This window comes from Podarcis filfolensis (genome assembly GCF_964270895.1).
Source record: "Podarcis filfolensis genome assembly, chromosome: 16".
Classification (NCBI taxonomy): Eukaryota; Metazoa; Chordata; class Lepidosauria; order Squamata; family Lacertidae; genus Podarcis; species Podarcis filfolensis.
Genome location: NC_139620.1, coordinates 11,491,319 through 11,507,930, shown reverse-complemented (window position 1 = coordinate 11,507,930; position 16,612 = coordinate 11,491,319). Strand labels below are relative to the sequence as shown.

The window sequence follows — 16,612 nt, the reverse complement described above, 5'->3', positions numbered from 1 at the left end:
GCTTAGAGGCAGTGACAGGCCTGAAGTCATCCAGTCATGGCCAAGTGGGGATTTGAACCCTAGTCTCCCATGTCCTCGTCTGACCCTCTAACCACTACAACACACTCTACTCCAAGCTGAGGAATAAGTACAACATCACTCTGTTATCTGTTACTATTTTCCCCTTCCATGCTCTTTCTCTCTTCCCCAGAACGATTTGCAACAACTGATTCTTTCATTGCCTCCTAATTTACATCTTCTGGCTCAAGATCCTCTCACAGGTAGGCCTATTGGGAGAAAAATTGTGGTGCTGAAACCACCAGAACAGATGGATCTGAACTTTCCTGTTCAGGAAAGTTTTTAACGGTTGATCTTTTATTGTGTTTTTTTAAAAAATATTTTGTTGGGAGCTGACCAAAGTGGCTGGGGTAACCAAGTCAGATGGGCGGCATATAAATAAAATACAGTGGTACCTCGGTTTAAGAACAGTCCGGTTGCAGAATGATTTAGTTTACAAACTCCACAAAACCGGAAATAGTGTCTTGATTTGAGAACTTTACCTCGGTCTAAGAACAGAATCTGAACGGTGGAAGGGCATCGGCAGCGAGAGGCCTCATTAGGGAAAGCGCACCTCAGATTAAGAACGGTTTTGGTTTAAGAACAGACTTCCAGAATGGATTAAGTTCGTAAACTGAGGTACCACTGTAATAACAGCTGTTGTTGTTGTTTGTTGTTGTTCTTGCGGAATCCTGCCTGATCTCCTTTTTACCAAATACGACCCATGCCATCAGAAGGCTTCCCTCAAGCTTTGTGCTCCTTCAAATCTGGCGAGAAAAATCCTTGCAAGCCACAACCCATTTGGGATAAAATTTGGCTCTGGAACTTGGACCTTGTAGACCAGGCATGGGGGTGCATTTGCCTTCAAATATCACCTTAACACTTTCTCCCCCTTTTTCCTGCAATGGTGTGATCCAGCACAGGCTGTCGGGGAGATGAAGAAGTTGTTGCTGCTGTTGCTTGGGGGTGCCGTCCAGGTACTTTGGAGTGTGGAATGGGTGGGCAGGGGGCGCAAATTTAGCTGCTGGAGGGTTTGGAAGGTGGAGACAATGGAAAGGGGCCTTTTTGGTTGTGGCTCCTGTAATCTGTCTGTGGAATGCTATCCCCAGGGAGACCCACCTGACCCTGTCATGAATATCCTTTTCAGTATCAGGTAAAAGTGTAGCTCTTCTCCCAGGCATTTGGCAGATGATGTTAACTGCTCTGTTGCTGATGACGTTTTCGGCTGTTGCTTGGTCTGCTTTATGGGTTTGGTAATGATCTTATTGCATTATTGTCTGTTTTTATGCTGTGCCTTTTGTAAGGTGCTTAGATTTCCCCCCCTTTTGTATTAAGCGAGTCACAACTAAAATAAAAATAAAGCAAATGGATTCCCCCAAATTAATATCCTGCCTCGTAACCTAGATTACTCCCCAATTCAGTATCCTCCTGAAATTCATTACCTACCCAGAAATACTCAAGACACTTTGGAAAATATTTGGGGGACTGGGCCCACTGGGCCTCCACCCCTTACAAACACTTTTGTGTTTTTTTAAAAAGATATTTATTAGGGTTTTACAAAAAACAGAGATTTACAGAATAAAAAGAAAACAAAGAAAAAGAAAAATACAAAAAATACAAAGATACATAGAAGAGAAAAAAAGAAAATACAAAATACAAAAAGCAAATCCATTTTTTGATATCTTTAAGCTCATTTGCTTGTTTCCTTGACCTCCTCACACCTCCCCTTTTTGTATTCCCATTTACATAATCAATTCAGCAAATCCTTACCCTCTTTCATTTATCTTAACTCTACATCATAACATATTATAACTCTATATTTTCATCCATTTATCAATTCATTTTTGCATATTCTTATTAACTTCTGTTGCTGAATACCACTTATTGCCAATCCAAACATAATTTTAACATTCATTAATTTTACAATTTTTCTGAAGATAGTCTTTAAATTTCTTCCAGTCTTCCTCCACCACCTCTTCTCCCAAGTCTCGGATTCTGCCAGTCATTTCCGCCACTTACAAACACTTTTGACCCCCAGCAAGAACTAAAACACTCAGCGTTCCCTGGAGCGAGGGGAATTACCTACTAAACTGATTTTATGTCCCGAGCATGAGTGTGTGTTTGGTCACATTCATAGATAAAGGTAAAGGGACCACTGACCATTAGCTCCAGTCGTGACCGACTCTGGGGTTGCGGTGCTCATCTCGCTTTATTGGCCGAGGGAGCTGGCGTACAGCTTCCAGGTCATGTGGCCAGCAAGACTAAGCTGCTTCTGGCGAACCAGAGCAGCGCACGGAAACGCTGTTTACCTTCCCGCCGGAGCAGTACCTGTTTATCTACTTGCACTTTGACGTGCTTTCGAACTGCTACTTTCCCCAAAGAATCCTGGGGACTGTAGTTTACCCCTCACAGAACCCCTCTTAACAAGCTACTGTTCCCAGGATCCTTTAGGAAGCCATGTGCTTTGAATGTATGGTGTGGGTGAGGAGATTTCACCCCTCCCATATCCAAGAATCTGCTGATGTTCTCTGCTGATTCTCGAGAGAGGAGGGGGTGGTTTCTGCTCTCTACTTATTCTGTTCCAGCCTCACATCAGAGAGAGAGAGAGAGAGAGAGACTGAGTGTTAGAGAGAGACTGTGTGTGATCTCTGTATAGATAAGGTTGCTGCAAAGAGCAGCTGCAGACACTCAGTGCAGTTCAGCGTTTTTTATTTAGACCTCATTTAGCTCTGTATATAGTTGTGTATTATAGTTGTAGATAGAATAAAAGAAGATATTCTACAGAGCTGCTCTCCGAGTCGTTTATGCTCTGCTATACTCTGCTGTGCGACGACTGTCTTCTTGTGGAAGTGAATCCGGTGCTCACAACTCTAAGCTGTGAGTCCACAGCACTTTGACCTGTTCCTGTGCAGAAGGTGGTCTCTGGAAGTGCTGCCCAGCTCGCCTAGCCCAGTCGGGGCTGAAATGGAATAGTCCAGTTCATGGCACTGGCTCAAGGGCGATGCTGACAGTGGGGGTGTGACCTAAGTATGTTTGGGGCATTTTACCAGAGGTGGTTTTAGGGTAGCACAAATAGTGTGGTTGCACTGGGTGCTGCCCTGCAGGGGCACATGCTGTGAGAGGCAGGGGGCGCAGAAATTTGAGAGCCCCAAGTCCGCCACTGGTTGCACACACTTTAAAGCACATTCAAAGCACTCCCCCCCCTGACACTGTCATTTATCTGTCACAGAGCTACAGTTCCCAGCACCCTTTAACAAACTACAGTTCCCAGGGCATTCTTTGGTGGGGAAGCCATGTGATTTAAATGTGTAAGAGAACCTGATCGCCCTCCTTGAACATCCCAACAGTGTGAAAGGCGAGACGAGATCATTGGCCTAATCCAGACCCTCGACATCAGCACCCAGGCTGCCCTGGCTTCTTTCATCCAAGAGGTAAGGCTGGGCCTGGGTTTTGAGGCGGAGGAGTGTAGGTTGTATTACTTTTCCTCTCCCATCACGCTTTGCACTTCAAGCCTTGTGTGAATAGGGCAGATCCCCAGGCAAAATGGAAGGAATGTTGTGAGGAGAACTTGTCAGGTAAGCACTGGCTATATGTATACACCCATTGGTTGAAACGCAGTGAGTGAGGTTGTCACCATTCCCTCCTTCACCGCTGTTATGTATTCAGTGGTCTGTGTTTGCCTGAGCTTGAGTCTGGACTAAGGATTCTGAGCTCCTGTGTTCTCATTCAATACATGATGTCCAATCACAGAACATTTCAGGATTTGGGCCTCTGCCATTGGCCCTTGAACTCTGAGTCGTGATTTGCAGCTTGGAAGTTTAGACAGCCAGTCGCGTTGGGAGTGGGAGTGGCCCAGGCTTTCAGGAATGTATATAAGCAGTTGCTTTGCCCGATTCCCAGTTAGGTAGTTCAATAAAGGTTCATGCTGTTCTTGCTATGTCTTGCCTCGTGAGAATCCACCTATACTTCAGCCGTCCTGCTGCATTTCAAGGTGGTTTTTTTTACACCAGCAACAGGACAGGGATGTCTTCACCAGATGCCCATAACCTTATTTAGTTTATCCCCTGAGGCATAAGAGGTTAGTGCTGCAGCATGTTCTCATGCACAACTTCCTCTCCTTCCCAGGTGACCCAGGAACCCAAGAACATGGTGAGGCTGCAGTGGAAGGAACTGGGACCCTCCGAAACAGAACAGTTGCTCCAAAACGTAGTGTCTCGGATTCAAGAGCTGGTGCACGAGCGAGACGCAGGCTTGGAGGTGAGGGATGCAAAGGGCTGTGTGTGGTTCTAATTCCCACCCTCTTCTCAAAGTGCTGGCTTTTCAGAGAAACATGGCACCTGAGCCCAGAGATGCTCTGAGATCTGTTTGAGCATCAAACACCCTCAAACATCAAGCATCAAACACACATGACACCCTGAATCTAGCCATGACTGGGGGCACACCCCTCTCTAACTTCCATCCACTCATGCAGAAGGCACGATCAGAGTTCAAGGACACATTCCAGCCAGGCAAAAACACTCAGGGAGTGATGTTGATTGGGGAGAGTCCCAAGGGCCTGATGAACAGGCCTGGAGGGCCACATTTGCCTGCCACACTCTACCCACATGGATTCATCCTTTACTCTGTCTCCCTCTACAGAAATTGTGGGAACTGCAGCAAGAACAGGAACGCCCCCTAGTCACCCCCCTGGAGGGCCACCGTCAACATCTTGGGGTGCAGCTTGCTGAATCTCGGGCCCAGGTGCGGCGTCTGCAGCACGAGCTGTGAGTGGAAGTGGGGCAGACATCTAAAAAAAAACCAAGCATGGGGGTGGGCATCAGTGGGGCATAAAAAACAATGGGGGCCACAGCAGTTCTAGAGAAGATAGGGGGGTTGGATTTTATTCTCCCACTTCAATTTCCCCACCTAACTCTGCAAGGGCATCAACAGAACGCTTTTATCTCCTATGAACATTTTGGGGTATCTGATGTAAGTTCCAAACAATGTTTTCTTTTTTTTGGAAAAAATATGGCTGACTCCTATTTCTATGCTGGGGGCACAGCGTTTAGTTGATTACTCTGAGCTCCTTCCAGATGTCTATCAATTCAATTGTGCATTTATGATGATTTGTGGTCACGGTGGTATTGGAGCGGTAATACGCAATCTAGCTCATTAACTCACCCAGAAATCTGACGTATGGTTTTCCTCTTAGAGCGTTTGCAAAATAAAAACTCATATTTTTATTTATTAATAAATAAAACAAAACTGTGCTGTTTCCCCACCCCCAGGGAAGAGAAGATGGAGGAGCTGTTAGATCAAGAAGATGAACGGAAGGATTTGGAGGGGCAGCTTCAAAAGATGCGGCAGGAGGTACTGCTAAAAAAGCCACGCAGAAGGCTGGAGTTGTCCTGGCACTGAGGAGCTGAAGGTGCACACTCTGGCCTATGCTATTGGCCACAGAATCAAGGGCCGCTAGGAGGCTGCACCCCCTGCCTCACAGAAAGAGCTTCATGGCAAGGGGGGAGACCAGCCTGGCCCCATCCAACATCCAGTCCAGAACAACTGCAGGAAGCCGGAATTTTGTAATTAAGAACTGGTGCCTGGGTTTGATTTTCCTCCTCCTCCCTCCCCTTTTCCTTGTGTGTCGTGTCTTTTAGATCACAAGCTTGAAAACTGCTGATTATTGGTCACTGCAAGCCACTTCAAAGAACCGCCCCTCCTTTCCGTGCTGCAGAGAGGGTTATAAATACTTTCAGTAAATAACTTCCTGCCTTTCCAAAACCACATCCTTCCGAGGTGGCTTACATCAAAAGACATTATTACGCTTGTAGTAAATGATACCAAAATATAACAGGTCACTGGGGTCCTTCACACTGGGCAGCTGGTGGGAGATGTGAAGGGGGCAACTCAGCTGGGGGGCCTTGTGATGGTGTCATCCTTCCCTCAGGGCAGCTGGTGATAGCTGGCCTTGTGATGGGAAGGGCAGTGGAAAAAGCCCAGCAGGAGTAACCCCTGGTGCCTTCTTCCCCTTGTTTTAATAAACAAAAGCTGACCATTTAGGAACGAGGCCTGGAAAAGTTGGCAACCTTATTGAGGGCAGGACGAGTAGAGAGCACTGGGCACATATTAAAAGTTGAAGAAAGCGCTGTGAGCACAAGTCACAAAATGGCTGTTGTGGGGGCATGGTGCAGCATAACGTAAAAAGTCTGCTGTGCAGGCATGGCATAATGACTGCCGCATCTTAACTTACCCAAGCGTCCTGGAAAAAAGGGATATCCTGTTTTTTGTGCAAGGTCGCGGCAGCCATTTTGGGTGCCGCAATGTTGTCCACTCTCGCGCTACGAAAAAGCACTTTTGGGGAGCAAGATTGTGACATGGGAAAAGTTGGATGGTATGTCTTACAGGACAGAAAAAAGAGGGTGAGGAGAACAAAATGGTGTGGGGATGCCCCTCCATTGGCTGCCCCATCAATGGTAGAAAAGGCACCTGCATCTGCCACCACCACTCGCAGAGAGAGAAGCTTTCTTTGCACCTCTCTTCAGAATGGAAAGGAGGGTGGAGGATCCAGTCCTGGCATCCAATTAAATGTGGGTATGCTTAAGGGGACGTGTTCAATGAAGGAAAGGCTGAGTCAGTGCAAACTGAGCAGGAAGAATATGTATTGTGGATTTTTAAGGGGATATTTGGTGAGACGTTTTGTGGGTGCCATAGGAGGTACTGGCAGGCACACTGGCAGCTGTGGGTGCCACATAGACAACCCACAGCCTAGAATAGACCTGAGGGGACCAGCCCCCTCCCCAGTCCTCTCCCTGCGAGGCTGCAGCTCTGGCAGGGACAAAATAGCATTTCTTGGGATCCCGAGTCCAAGCAACCCCAGGTGACTTATCCATACACCTTTGCCTCCTTGTGCCTAATTCACCTGCCACTCTCCATGCCACTTGTTTCTAACTTGTTCTCCTGCTTTCACCAGAACCGGGCACTGGCAGGCGAGGCCCGCCTGGCTGGGCTGTACCGGGATGAGCTGGACACCTTGCGAGAGAAGGCCTTGCGGACAGAGCGGCTTCAGGCGGAGCTGGCAGCCCTGAGAGAGCGGCTGCCTGCCTTGGAGCAGTGCCGTGCCCAGCTGAAGGTAAGGTTGACAACTGGCCATGATCAGTTATCAAAGGGGAGTGTGTGTGTCCTTTCAGCCACACTTACACCACGCATTTAAATCACTACAATGCCACTTTCAACATGGCTTCCCCCAAAGAATTCTGGGAAGTGTAGTTTGTTAAGGGTGTGGAGAATTGGTAGGCAATCCCCTATTCCCCTCGTGGAATGACAATTCCCAGAGTTTCCCAGGAAGAGGGACTATGCATGTGCATAGAAACTAACCTACTCTATGAAGGCAACGTTTGCATTAAGTGCTCTGACCACTTAACCTTTGGCCCCAAAAAGTTGCCTCAAAGAGGATGCAGCCCTGATGCTGAACAAATTCCTCACCCCTGCCCAGGAGTAAAGCTCTGCCAAGGGCATTGCGGGTATTTAAAATGGTGGCTCCCAGACTCTCACTGGGAGCTGCCTGGAGCTTTATTGTCACTTGCCCCTGCCAGCTAAGTCAACCTGAGTGGCATGGGCAGCGGGGGGAGGCACTGACACAGGGCGGAAGAAGGGTCCTCAAGCCTAGATCTGGCTGTGGTGTTTGATGAGCTGCTTTGGATGGGCAGGAGGAGCGCGAGTTTTCCCAGGCCTTGCTGGAGACAAAGGCCATGATGGAAGGACAGCTGGAGGCTGCTCGCGCCCGGGGGAAGCACCTGAGCCAGCTGGAGAAGGAGAAGTTGCACCTGCAAAGCTACCTGAACGAGGCCCAAGAGGTGAGAGACCCAGGGGAAGCTGCTTCATATGGGCAAATGGGGCGATGCCCCCCCAAAACTTTCAGCCACCCTGTGGAACGCCCTCCCATCAGATGTCAAGGAAATAAACAACTATCTGACTTTTAGAAGACATCTGAAGGCAACCCTGTATGGGAATTTTTTCATTTCTAATGTTTTACAATTTTAAATGTGCTGTAAGCAGGCCAGAGTGGCTGGGGAAACACAGCCAGATGGGCGGGGTATAAATAATAAGATCATTATTATTATTTCGCTCTGCCCTCAATCCTCCACCTGCCTGCCTTCTTGCTTACATCCAGTCCGGAGGGTGGCAGTGCCTGTCAGCTTCCTCCTCCTCAACCTCCGTGGTGTTATTGTTGTTGCTGCCAATTGAAATTGTACACCGCCCTCCATCCGTGGATCTCAGGGCGGCTCACAACATAAAACCTTGCGTTGCCCCTTGTGGAACTCAGCAGGGAGGACTAAACTAAAATGCACCAAATGCCATAACTTTTCCTCATGGGGATGTCACTCGATCTCCTTGATCATTTTTTGTTGCCCTTTCTTGAACCTTTTCCAACTCTTTGTGGTGAGGTGACCGGAACTGCAGCAAGAAATTTAACAATGAATTGATATCCATGAAATACTGTACAGCACCATGAAATTTAAGCATAGACTCTGTATACAGGAACGGGACCAGCTCTACCAGCAGACAGAGGAGCTTCTAAGAGAAAACATGGCTCTTGAGAGGCAGCTGAGGCGAAGTTTAGCGGAGCCCATCAGCATTCTCCGTGCGGAAGAACTAGAAGGTGACTGGGCCCCAGGTGGTGAGTGTGGCCTTGCCTTTCCATTTTCTAGCAAGATCCTCAGAGTCATTCTAGAAGCAGAAATGTATTCCCCCCCTTCATCTGCTTCTCTAGGTCCTTCTGAAAGGCCTATTCTCTTGAGTGATGAGGTGAAAGAGGACATCGGTCGGTTGCTGACCCTCGAGAGGGAGAACCAGGATCTGCGCAGGAGGCTTCAGCAGGCCCTGGAGGATCCCAGCAAGTCTAGGAGTTTGGAACCAAAGAACGCAGTCCTTGATGGAGAGGTATTTATTTAGAGCATTTGGTACCCTGCTCTTCAGCCGAAAAGCCTCCCAGAGCACTGTACCTATAATCAACTAAAACAAGACAGTCCCTGCTCCTTCAGAAAACTCCTTCTGTCCCTCGAGAACATGACATTTAACCCCAGACACATTGACAGTTTCCTGTTCCCTCAGATAATTTGGACAACCAACACCCTGAACGCTTTGTTTCCTGAGAAGTTGATGCAAATCAGTGGCAGTGGGCTTCCACTGACAGAGACTTAAGTACAGAAGGTGCCACAGCAGAAAAGTCCCTGCCCATCAACTGAGTTTCTGATAAAAGAGGCCCACAAAACGGGGCCTCCCCTGGCTGATCTTCAGGCATGGTGGGGCAAGGGGGGTGGAATATGGGGAGAGTTGTTTCTTAAAGACAGGAATGGGGATTGGGACAATTTCCAGGTGGCACACTAACAGGGGTTGCCATTTACAGATAGGTAGCCGTGTTGGTCTGCCATAGTCAAAACAAAAATTTTTTTCCTGCCAGTAGCACCTTAAAGACCAACTAAGTTAGTTCTTGGTATGAGCTTTCGTGTGCATGCACACTTCTTCAGATAAGGTTGATGGATTTCCATTTCATGCGGCTCAATGTGGTGCCTTCCATAGTTCCAGTTACAGATAGGTAGCCGTGTTGGTCTGCCATAGTCAAAACAAAAATTTTTTTCCTGCCAGTAGCACCTTAAAGACCAACTAAGTTAGTTCTTGGTATGAGCTTTCGTGTGCATGCACACTTCTTCAGATACCATTGCCATTGCCACAGTGGCGTAGCGTGGGTTGTCAGCACCCGGGGCAAGGCAAGTAATTTGCGCCCCCTAACCCGTGGATTTGCGCCCCCTAACCAATGGATTTGCCCTAACCCCCAGATGTTGCGCCCGGTGCGGCCGGCCCCCCCTGCACCCCCCACGCTACGCCACTGCATTGCCATTGCAGCTTTCATGGGCACTGATATGCCCACCAGTATCTCAGAAATACACGATGCACAATAGACTGTTCCTGCTCAGTTCCTGTGTGCACCAGCTTGGCCTCTCATAAAAAAACCAGAGCTGCCACTTTGTGCTGTGCCACACCTTAACGGCAGCCATTTTGTGGCAGGCACCCACAGCCCTTTAGCAAAATGCCAAGCGTGCCCACTGGCCCGAAATGGTTGGCAGTCCCACTGTGCTAATAACTTCTGTCCTTTTATGTGCCTTTTCTAGCTAAAAGCGCTGCAAAGCGAGGTGCAGTCAGAGGCAAGCGAGCAGGCCTCAGACCCTGGAGAACATTTGCCAGAGGCCCAGAAGTGGCGAGAGAGCGAGGCCTTGGGCCCAGAAAGGCAGGAAAGCCAGGGCCCGAAGCAAGAGACCGAGGCTCTGGTGTCAGGGACGGAGGCGGCCTTGTTGGAAGCTTGGACTTCGCTGAGGGAGGCCGAAAAGCTGAGGGAAGCGGAGTCCCAGCGCGCGTCGGGCTTGGAAGAGAGGCTGAGGAGCCTGCAGGAGGCCCACGCCGACCTCCTGGAGAAGCGAGAGCGAGAGCGTGAGGGGTGGCGCTCGGAGACGGAGCGCCTGGTGGAGGAGGCCCAGGCCCTGGAGCGAGAGCAGGAGGCGCTGCGGGCCGGATCCCAGGCCTTGCAGGCCGCAGCCACCCAAGCCGAGCTGGAGCTGAGGGAAGCCCGGCAGAGCCTCCAAGGCGAGCGGCTGCAGGGGGCCCAGCTGGCCCAGAAGGCCCGGCAGGCGGAGGAGGAGCTGGGCGAGGCCCGGCGGGAGCTGGAGGCCCTGCAGCGCAGCCTGGAGCAGCACAAGGTGACTTTGGCTCAGGCGGAGGCCGAGAAGGCGGCTCTGGAGGAAATGCTGAGCCAGGCCGAGAACCTGCGGCGGCAGCTGGAGAAAGACAACCGGCGCCTCCAGGCCCAGGCCCAGGCCCAGGAGGAGGCCCTGGCGGCTCAGAGCCTGCGTCTCGTCCACCTCGAGGCCCAGAGCCGGCAGCAGGCGGCGGAGGTCAGCAGCCTGAGGGAGCGTTTCGGGGAGCTGGAGCAGAAGGAAGCAAACCTGAGGAAGGAAATGGACGCCAAGCAAAAGGCTTCAGCCCTCCTGGAGGAGGTAAAAGAGAAACTGGATATGTTTTGTGGGTCAAGCAAGTATAAACATAAGAGCTGGGATCAAGCCTGTCCCTGAGGCTCCTTAAAGAAAAGTTAAAGGGACAGGTGTAAATGTCGTAAGTAAGTAAGTAAAAAAAATAAATCCCTGCCCCATCAGGCTGCCTTTTAAGTACCCCACAATATCCAGGAGTAACACTTGGTCTGGGGCCCTGTGGGGAAATTTAAATGGCAGCTCCCAGACTTCCGCTGAGAACATTCTGGTGCTTGTCTCTGCCGCCAATGGTCACATCCGCACAACAAATGGCTCCCCCTCCCCTCTAGAATCATGGAAACTGTGTTTTACCCTCACAAAGCCACAATTCCCAGGACTCATAACAAACTACAGTTCCCAGGATTCTTTAGGGCAAAGGCATGTGTGTTAAAAGTGGCATAACAGTGCTTTAAATGGATGGTGTGTACTCTGGTCAGTCATGTTCCCTGCTACAGTGAGATTATTTCTCAATATGCATCTATTGATACAAGCAAGTTAGCACATGCAAACTGCATGGAGATCTGTGTGCTCCTCTTCTCTGGCAGTGTGTAAGTAGCCGCCTTATTGTTGTGCACGCCATACACACAACATTTCTCCAAATTTCCCTGGCATTGTTTCCTGCCAGTTTAAAATACTTTGCTTGCATATGTTAAGTGTTTTATTGTTTGGCTTTGCCCGCTAGAGGGCACTACAGGACAAGAACAGCCGCAAAGGCTTTATAAAATAAAGCCAAGTAGATTAATTGTACCACTTTCTGGTGGACCACAGACTGAGCCTTTGCTTGTTGCTGATCCTTTTGCAAAATAATGTGGGCAAATAGGGCTGTGTTTACCGTGCACTCGCTTTGCTTCCAGTCCTGGCTTTTTAATCTGTGTTCGCACAACTGTTGTCCAAAATGCATATTATATCCTGCACTTTGTTATGAAGTACCACTGCTTGACTCATTGTTAAGAACATAGATGTATGTGAGAAGAACCAGCTGGATTGTGCCCTTGGCCCATCTAGTCCAGCATCCTGTTCCCACAGTGGCCAACTCACAAGCGGGTTCCAAGGACAAGAACACTCTCCCCGCCTGCTGTTTCCAGCAACTGGTACTGAGAAGCATCACTGCTTCTGACTGTAGAGGCACAACATACACATCACGGCTACAGTGGCGTAGCGTGGGTTGTCAGAACCCGGGGCAAGGCTAGTAATTTGCACCCCTAACCCGTGGATTTGCACCCCCTAACCCTAACCCCCAGATGTTGCGCCCGGTGCAGCTGGCCCCCCCTGCACCCCCCACGCTACGCCACTGCACGGCTAGTAGCCATTGATAAATTGTCTTCTCTGCTAATTTGTCTAATCCTCTTTCAAAGCCATCTAAATTAATGGCCATTAGTGCCTCCTGTGGGAGTGAGTTCTGTATAACTATGAGTTGCCCTGTTTCACAAACCAGCTTCGCAACAATTTGGTTGGGTGGAACTCCACGCCCTTGTTCTCCGCGGCTAATCCAGGGTTCAGGGCCGGATTGAATAAACGTAATCGACAAAGTGAGGATGTTTTTTAGGCCTCAGTCCTAACCTCACTTACCCCTAGCCCATTTAATAATAATAACAGTAATGCTGATGTAGAAACTACAACATATTAAAATAACAATACATTTGAACCGTAGACATAAGGTGACAGGTATGCATTGTAAGGTATTAGTGAACAGTGCAAAGAAACTGCTTCAAAGACCCCAAACCCCCTCGATTTCTCACCCTTCAAATGATGCCAATTGTTGCAGGAGCTCCAGAGGGAGAAGGCAAAGGGGAAGGAGAGGGAAGCCGTCTTGGCTCAGCTGAAGGAGCAGCTGCTGAAGAAGGAAGAGAGCCCACAGGCTGGGATGCAAAGCAGGCAGCAGCACCACAGGTAGGTTACCGAGTGGTGGCACAATTTAAGCTAGGGTTTTCAACTGTCCAGAATTCTTTGCATACCAAGCCAGAATTCTCCCAGCCAATTTCTGAATAGGACAGCTGTGGATTATCCCTTGTCTGAATAAGTGAAACTAGTATGCCTCATACGCTTCTCCCCATATGAACCGACCTGGAAACTGTGATGATCCTCTGAGGCCCTCTGGACAAGAGTGTGGCAACATGAGAATGGGCCTTTTCTGCAGTGGCTCCCTGCTTGTTGAAAAAAAAAGCCCTAATAATAATAATAATAATTAATGCAGGGTGCCTTCCAGATGTTTTGGACTAAAACTCCCATTATCCCTATTGGCTGTCCTGACTGGGCTGAAGGGAATTTTGGACTACAACTTCCATCATCTCTGGCTATTGGCCATGCTGGCTGGGGACGATGGGAAATGTATACCCCATGTCTGGAGGGTACCATGTTGGCAAGCCCTGGGATTAATGTATGTTTCCTGTCTTCCTGGTATTATAGTGAGGAAAACCAAAAGAGACCTACTAATGGGAAGAAGATGGAACTGGAGGAGGAAAACAGCGCACTCAAGAGGCAGCTTGAGGAACTACGTGCCCTCAATCAGCAACACGCAAACAACTATCAGGTGAGAACTTGGAAAAGTGTCCTTTCATCAGGGCACTTCTGGGCTCGTGCCCTTAGACCTGGACTACATGAGCAACAGAATGAGGTGGTAGTGTTCTGAGTTTAGAAGCGTAGACTGTACCACCACAAGAGGGGAAAGCTACTTTTGAATACGTCTTCAGTGCAGGTTAGCATTAAAAAATGTGAGCCTGCCACCTACAGTCTGAAGTGGTGCAATCTATTTTACCTCTTGTTTCCACATTGTTTTGTCTCATTCTAGGTTTGAGGGGGCCCTACAGCTGGGGTGAGGAAAGTCAGTCCCAGGGGACAAATGTGGCCCTCTGAGCCCCTCTGTTTGGCCCTCAGGGCTTTCCTCAGACCACACCATCTCCTCAGCCTCACCCATTCTCCCAGGCCACACCCCTCACCAGCCTTGTTTCATGCCTTCCTTGAGTGCTTTTGCCTGGCTGGAATGTGTCCTTGAACTCTGATAATGCTTCTTAGCTTCCCTGGATGTGTGTGAGAGAGTGTAGAAACTAGCCTACTGTACAAAGGGAAAATTTACATGCATTGCTCCGCCCACTTTTGCTCCTGGCCCCTCCCACCAAAGGCATATGGCCTTTAGAAGGTTGCCCAGAAGAGAATGTGGCCCTCATTCTGAAAAAGTTTGCCCATCCTTGCCCTAAGGAGAGACGGCATTCTGTGGTTTTAGTGTGCTGGGTGGTTTGGAGCCACCATTTCAATATCCCACAATGCCCTTGTCATGGGATCATTGTAGGAAATTGAAATGATACACAGCTGCCAAGTTCAGATAGTCTACCTGCGGCCAATTGATGGCCCAGTTATGGAGCCCTGGCAGCTCCTGAGGATGTTGTGTGTGGGTATCGGCTGGGCCTGAGCCCAGGCCTCAACCACTGCAGCGCAATTCCCCTCAGGCACAGAGGTTGGTGTTCCCCAAAACTAGACTTTTGTTTTCTCTCCCCAGGCAAAAAGTGGCTTTATTCCTTTGGAGGAGCCGGCTGTGACCCAGGAGGGACAGAGTGAACATAACCCAGACCCGTTGCCACTCCAGGCTAATGCCAGAAACGAGGCCCTGAGTGTGAGACTCATTGAAGTGGAACGCAAGGTGAGCAGATGGCTACGACAGGAGTTGTGGTACAAAACCTCTGGAGGGCCCCAGATCAGTGAAGTTCTGGTCCTGGTCCAGTGCTATATGTCTTTGGGGAGAGCACCTCCCCAGCCAGCTGTGGAAGGCCTTCCAACTTTGCTACCCCATACCAATTTCACCCGGGTGCTGCCTTTACAGAACGCCGTTCTGCAGGCCGAGAAATCGGCACTAACCGAGCGTCTCGCCCAGCTGGACTCACAAGTCAGCAGCCTACAGGTGGCACTGCTGGGGCTGCGGGGCCAAAGCTCCGATGCGAAGGAGGAAAGTGGGAGGTGGCAGGCTCAGAACAGCGAGCTGCAGGTAAGCACCCCTGCCTCTTCTGCCCCTGGGATGGAAGCTGATTCCTGGGAACACGGATCCAGGTCTTCCCACCTTCTCAAGTCCATGGAGCATAGGAAGAAGCCTTATTACACAGAGTCAGACCCTTGACTTATATATTACACACCTAGTAGATGCTGCTGTCTGTGGGATAATTTCTGCTGCAAAGATCTCAGAAGCTCCCGCTGTAGTAACTTGGAGCGGGGCTTTTAGGGTGGCTGCCTTGGTTCTGTGGAATAGCATCCCTGTTGTGATAAAACAGGTAAGCCACTACCTGCACTTTCTGTAAGCAGCTGAATACAATTTGGTTCCAACAGGCTTTCCCAGTGGAATAAATGGGTCTTCACCACAAGCGTCTACTTAGACAGGGTTTTGTTCTGAATGTATTGGCTTTTTTGCATTTTAAATTGTTCTTAATTACTTCATGTGAAAATTGGCGTGAGCCAGTTGTTTATAACACGATTAAAAAATCAATGGTAATAATAATGCCGCACACCACCCCTGTCTTCAAGCGGTGAAAGATTCCAGGGGGTCCAGGCGCTTACCCAGGGTTTGTATTTCCTTTGGAATTATGTATCTCGGAGACATATCTTTATTATATATGGTTTATTTACACATATATACAGCCTGAGCCTACGATGGAGGGGCTCACAGCATTAACACCTCAGAAAGTCTTGCTTCTCCCATAGCCACAGCCTTGGATTCAAGCAGAATATCCAACATGTCTTTCACTCTCAGGCTAAAAGGAGGGGGGGTGGAGCAAATAAATGAGTATAATAAAAGCAAAAAGCAAAAGAGAAGAAATATGAATAAAAGTGACTTCCAACTATCCATTTGTCAGTTGTAACTGAAAGCGTCTCCATGATAATCCCGAATAGCATCCTGTTCTTCCTCCCTCTGCTAGCTGATGGGGCAAACTGTAGTTCCTATGATTCTTTGGGGAGGTAAATGTGCTTTAAATGTATGCTGTGTACATAGCCTAAGGTTGCTATTCTATATATACTTAACAGAGAGTGAATCAGCTGAATTTACTTGTATAAGCAATTGTCATTGGATTGATTAAATCTCCCTGCCCCAAGGAGCTTACAATGTGTCCGTCTCTCTCTCTCTCGCTCTCATATCCCTGTTGCAATCCTGGCAGGTGGAGGCAGCATCTCTGCGTTCCCAGAAGACGCTACTGGAATCCCAGCTCCTGGAGCTGCGGCAGAGGCTGTCCGTCCTGGAGGCAGAAGCCCGGGGTGCCCAGCAGGAGAGGGAGGAGTGGCGGGGGCGCTACGATGCCCTCCTGCGTGATCACGACCGCCTGACAGTGCTGCACGAGAGGCAGGGATCTGACCTGGAGGGGTTGCTGGGGAAACATGCCAGCCTCAAGGGGGCGCTGCGTAGCCTGGAGCAGGAACACCGTGACCTGCAGGGCAGGTAAATCTGGGACAGAGAATCTGTAAGTTGTTGGTGGGGGACGGTCTATTTCTATTTATTTCTCTATTACATTTATATCCCACCTTTCATCCAAGGAGTTTGAGGT

At 49.2% G+C, this 16,612-nt stretch overlaps 1 protein-coding gene across 1 annotated transcript in view; it reads left to right on the top strand.

Moving 5' to 3' along the window:
* The window catches only part of CCDC88B (coiled-coil domain containing 88B), a 32,643-nt gene that overhangs the window by 7,477 nt on the left and 8,554 nt on the right, over positions 1-16,612 (top strand). The window contains exons 4-19 of the mRNA XM_083590957.1: positions 191-260; positions 955-1,013; positions 3,384-3,467; positions 4,162-4,293; positions 4,675-4,799; positions 5,304-5,385; positions 6,986-7,144; positions 7,722-7,868; positions 8,554-8,692; positions 8,786-8,955; positions 10,185-11,063; positions 12,859-12,983; positions 13,500-13,623; positions 14,587-14,727; positions 14,908-15,069; positions 16,229-16,506. Coding sequence (XP_083447083.1) covers positions 191-260; positions 955-1,013; positions 3,384-3,467; positions 4,162-4,293; positions 4,675-4,799; positions 5,304-5,385; positions 6,986-7,144; positions 7,722-7,868; positions 8,554-8,692; positions 8,786-8,955; positions 10,185-11,063; positions 12,859-12,983; positions 13,500-13,623; positions 14,587-14,727; positions 14,908-15,069; positions 16,229-16,506 — 2,876 coding nt within the window. The remainder of the gene's footprint in view (positions 1-190; positions 261-954; positions 1,014-3,383; positions 3,468-4,161; positions 4,294-4,674; positions 4,800-5,303; positions 5,386-6,985; positions 7,145-7,721; positions 7,869-8,553; positions 8,693-8,785; positions 8,956-10,184; positions 11,064-12,858; positions 12,984-13,499; positions 13,624-14,586; positions 14,728-14,907; positions 15,070-16,228; positions 16,507-16,612) is intronic.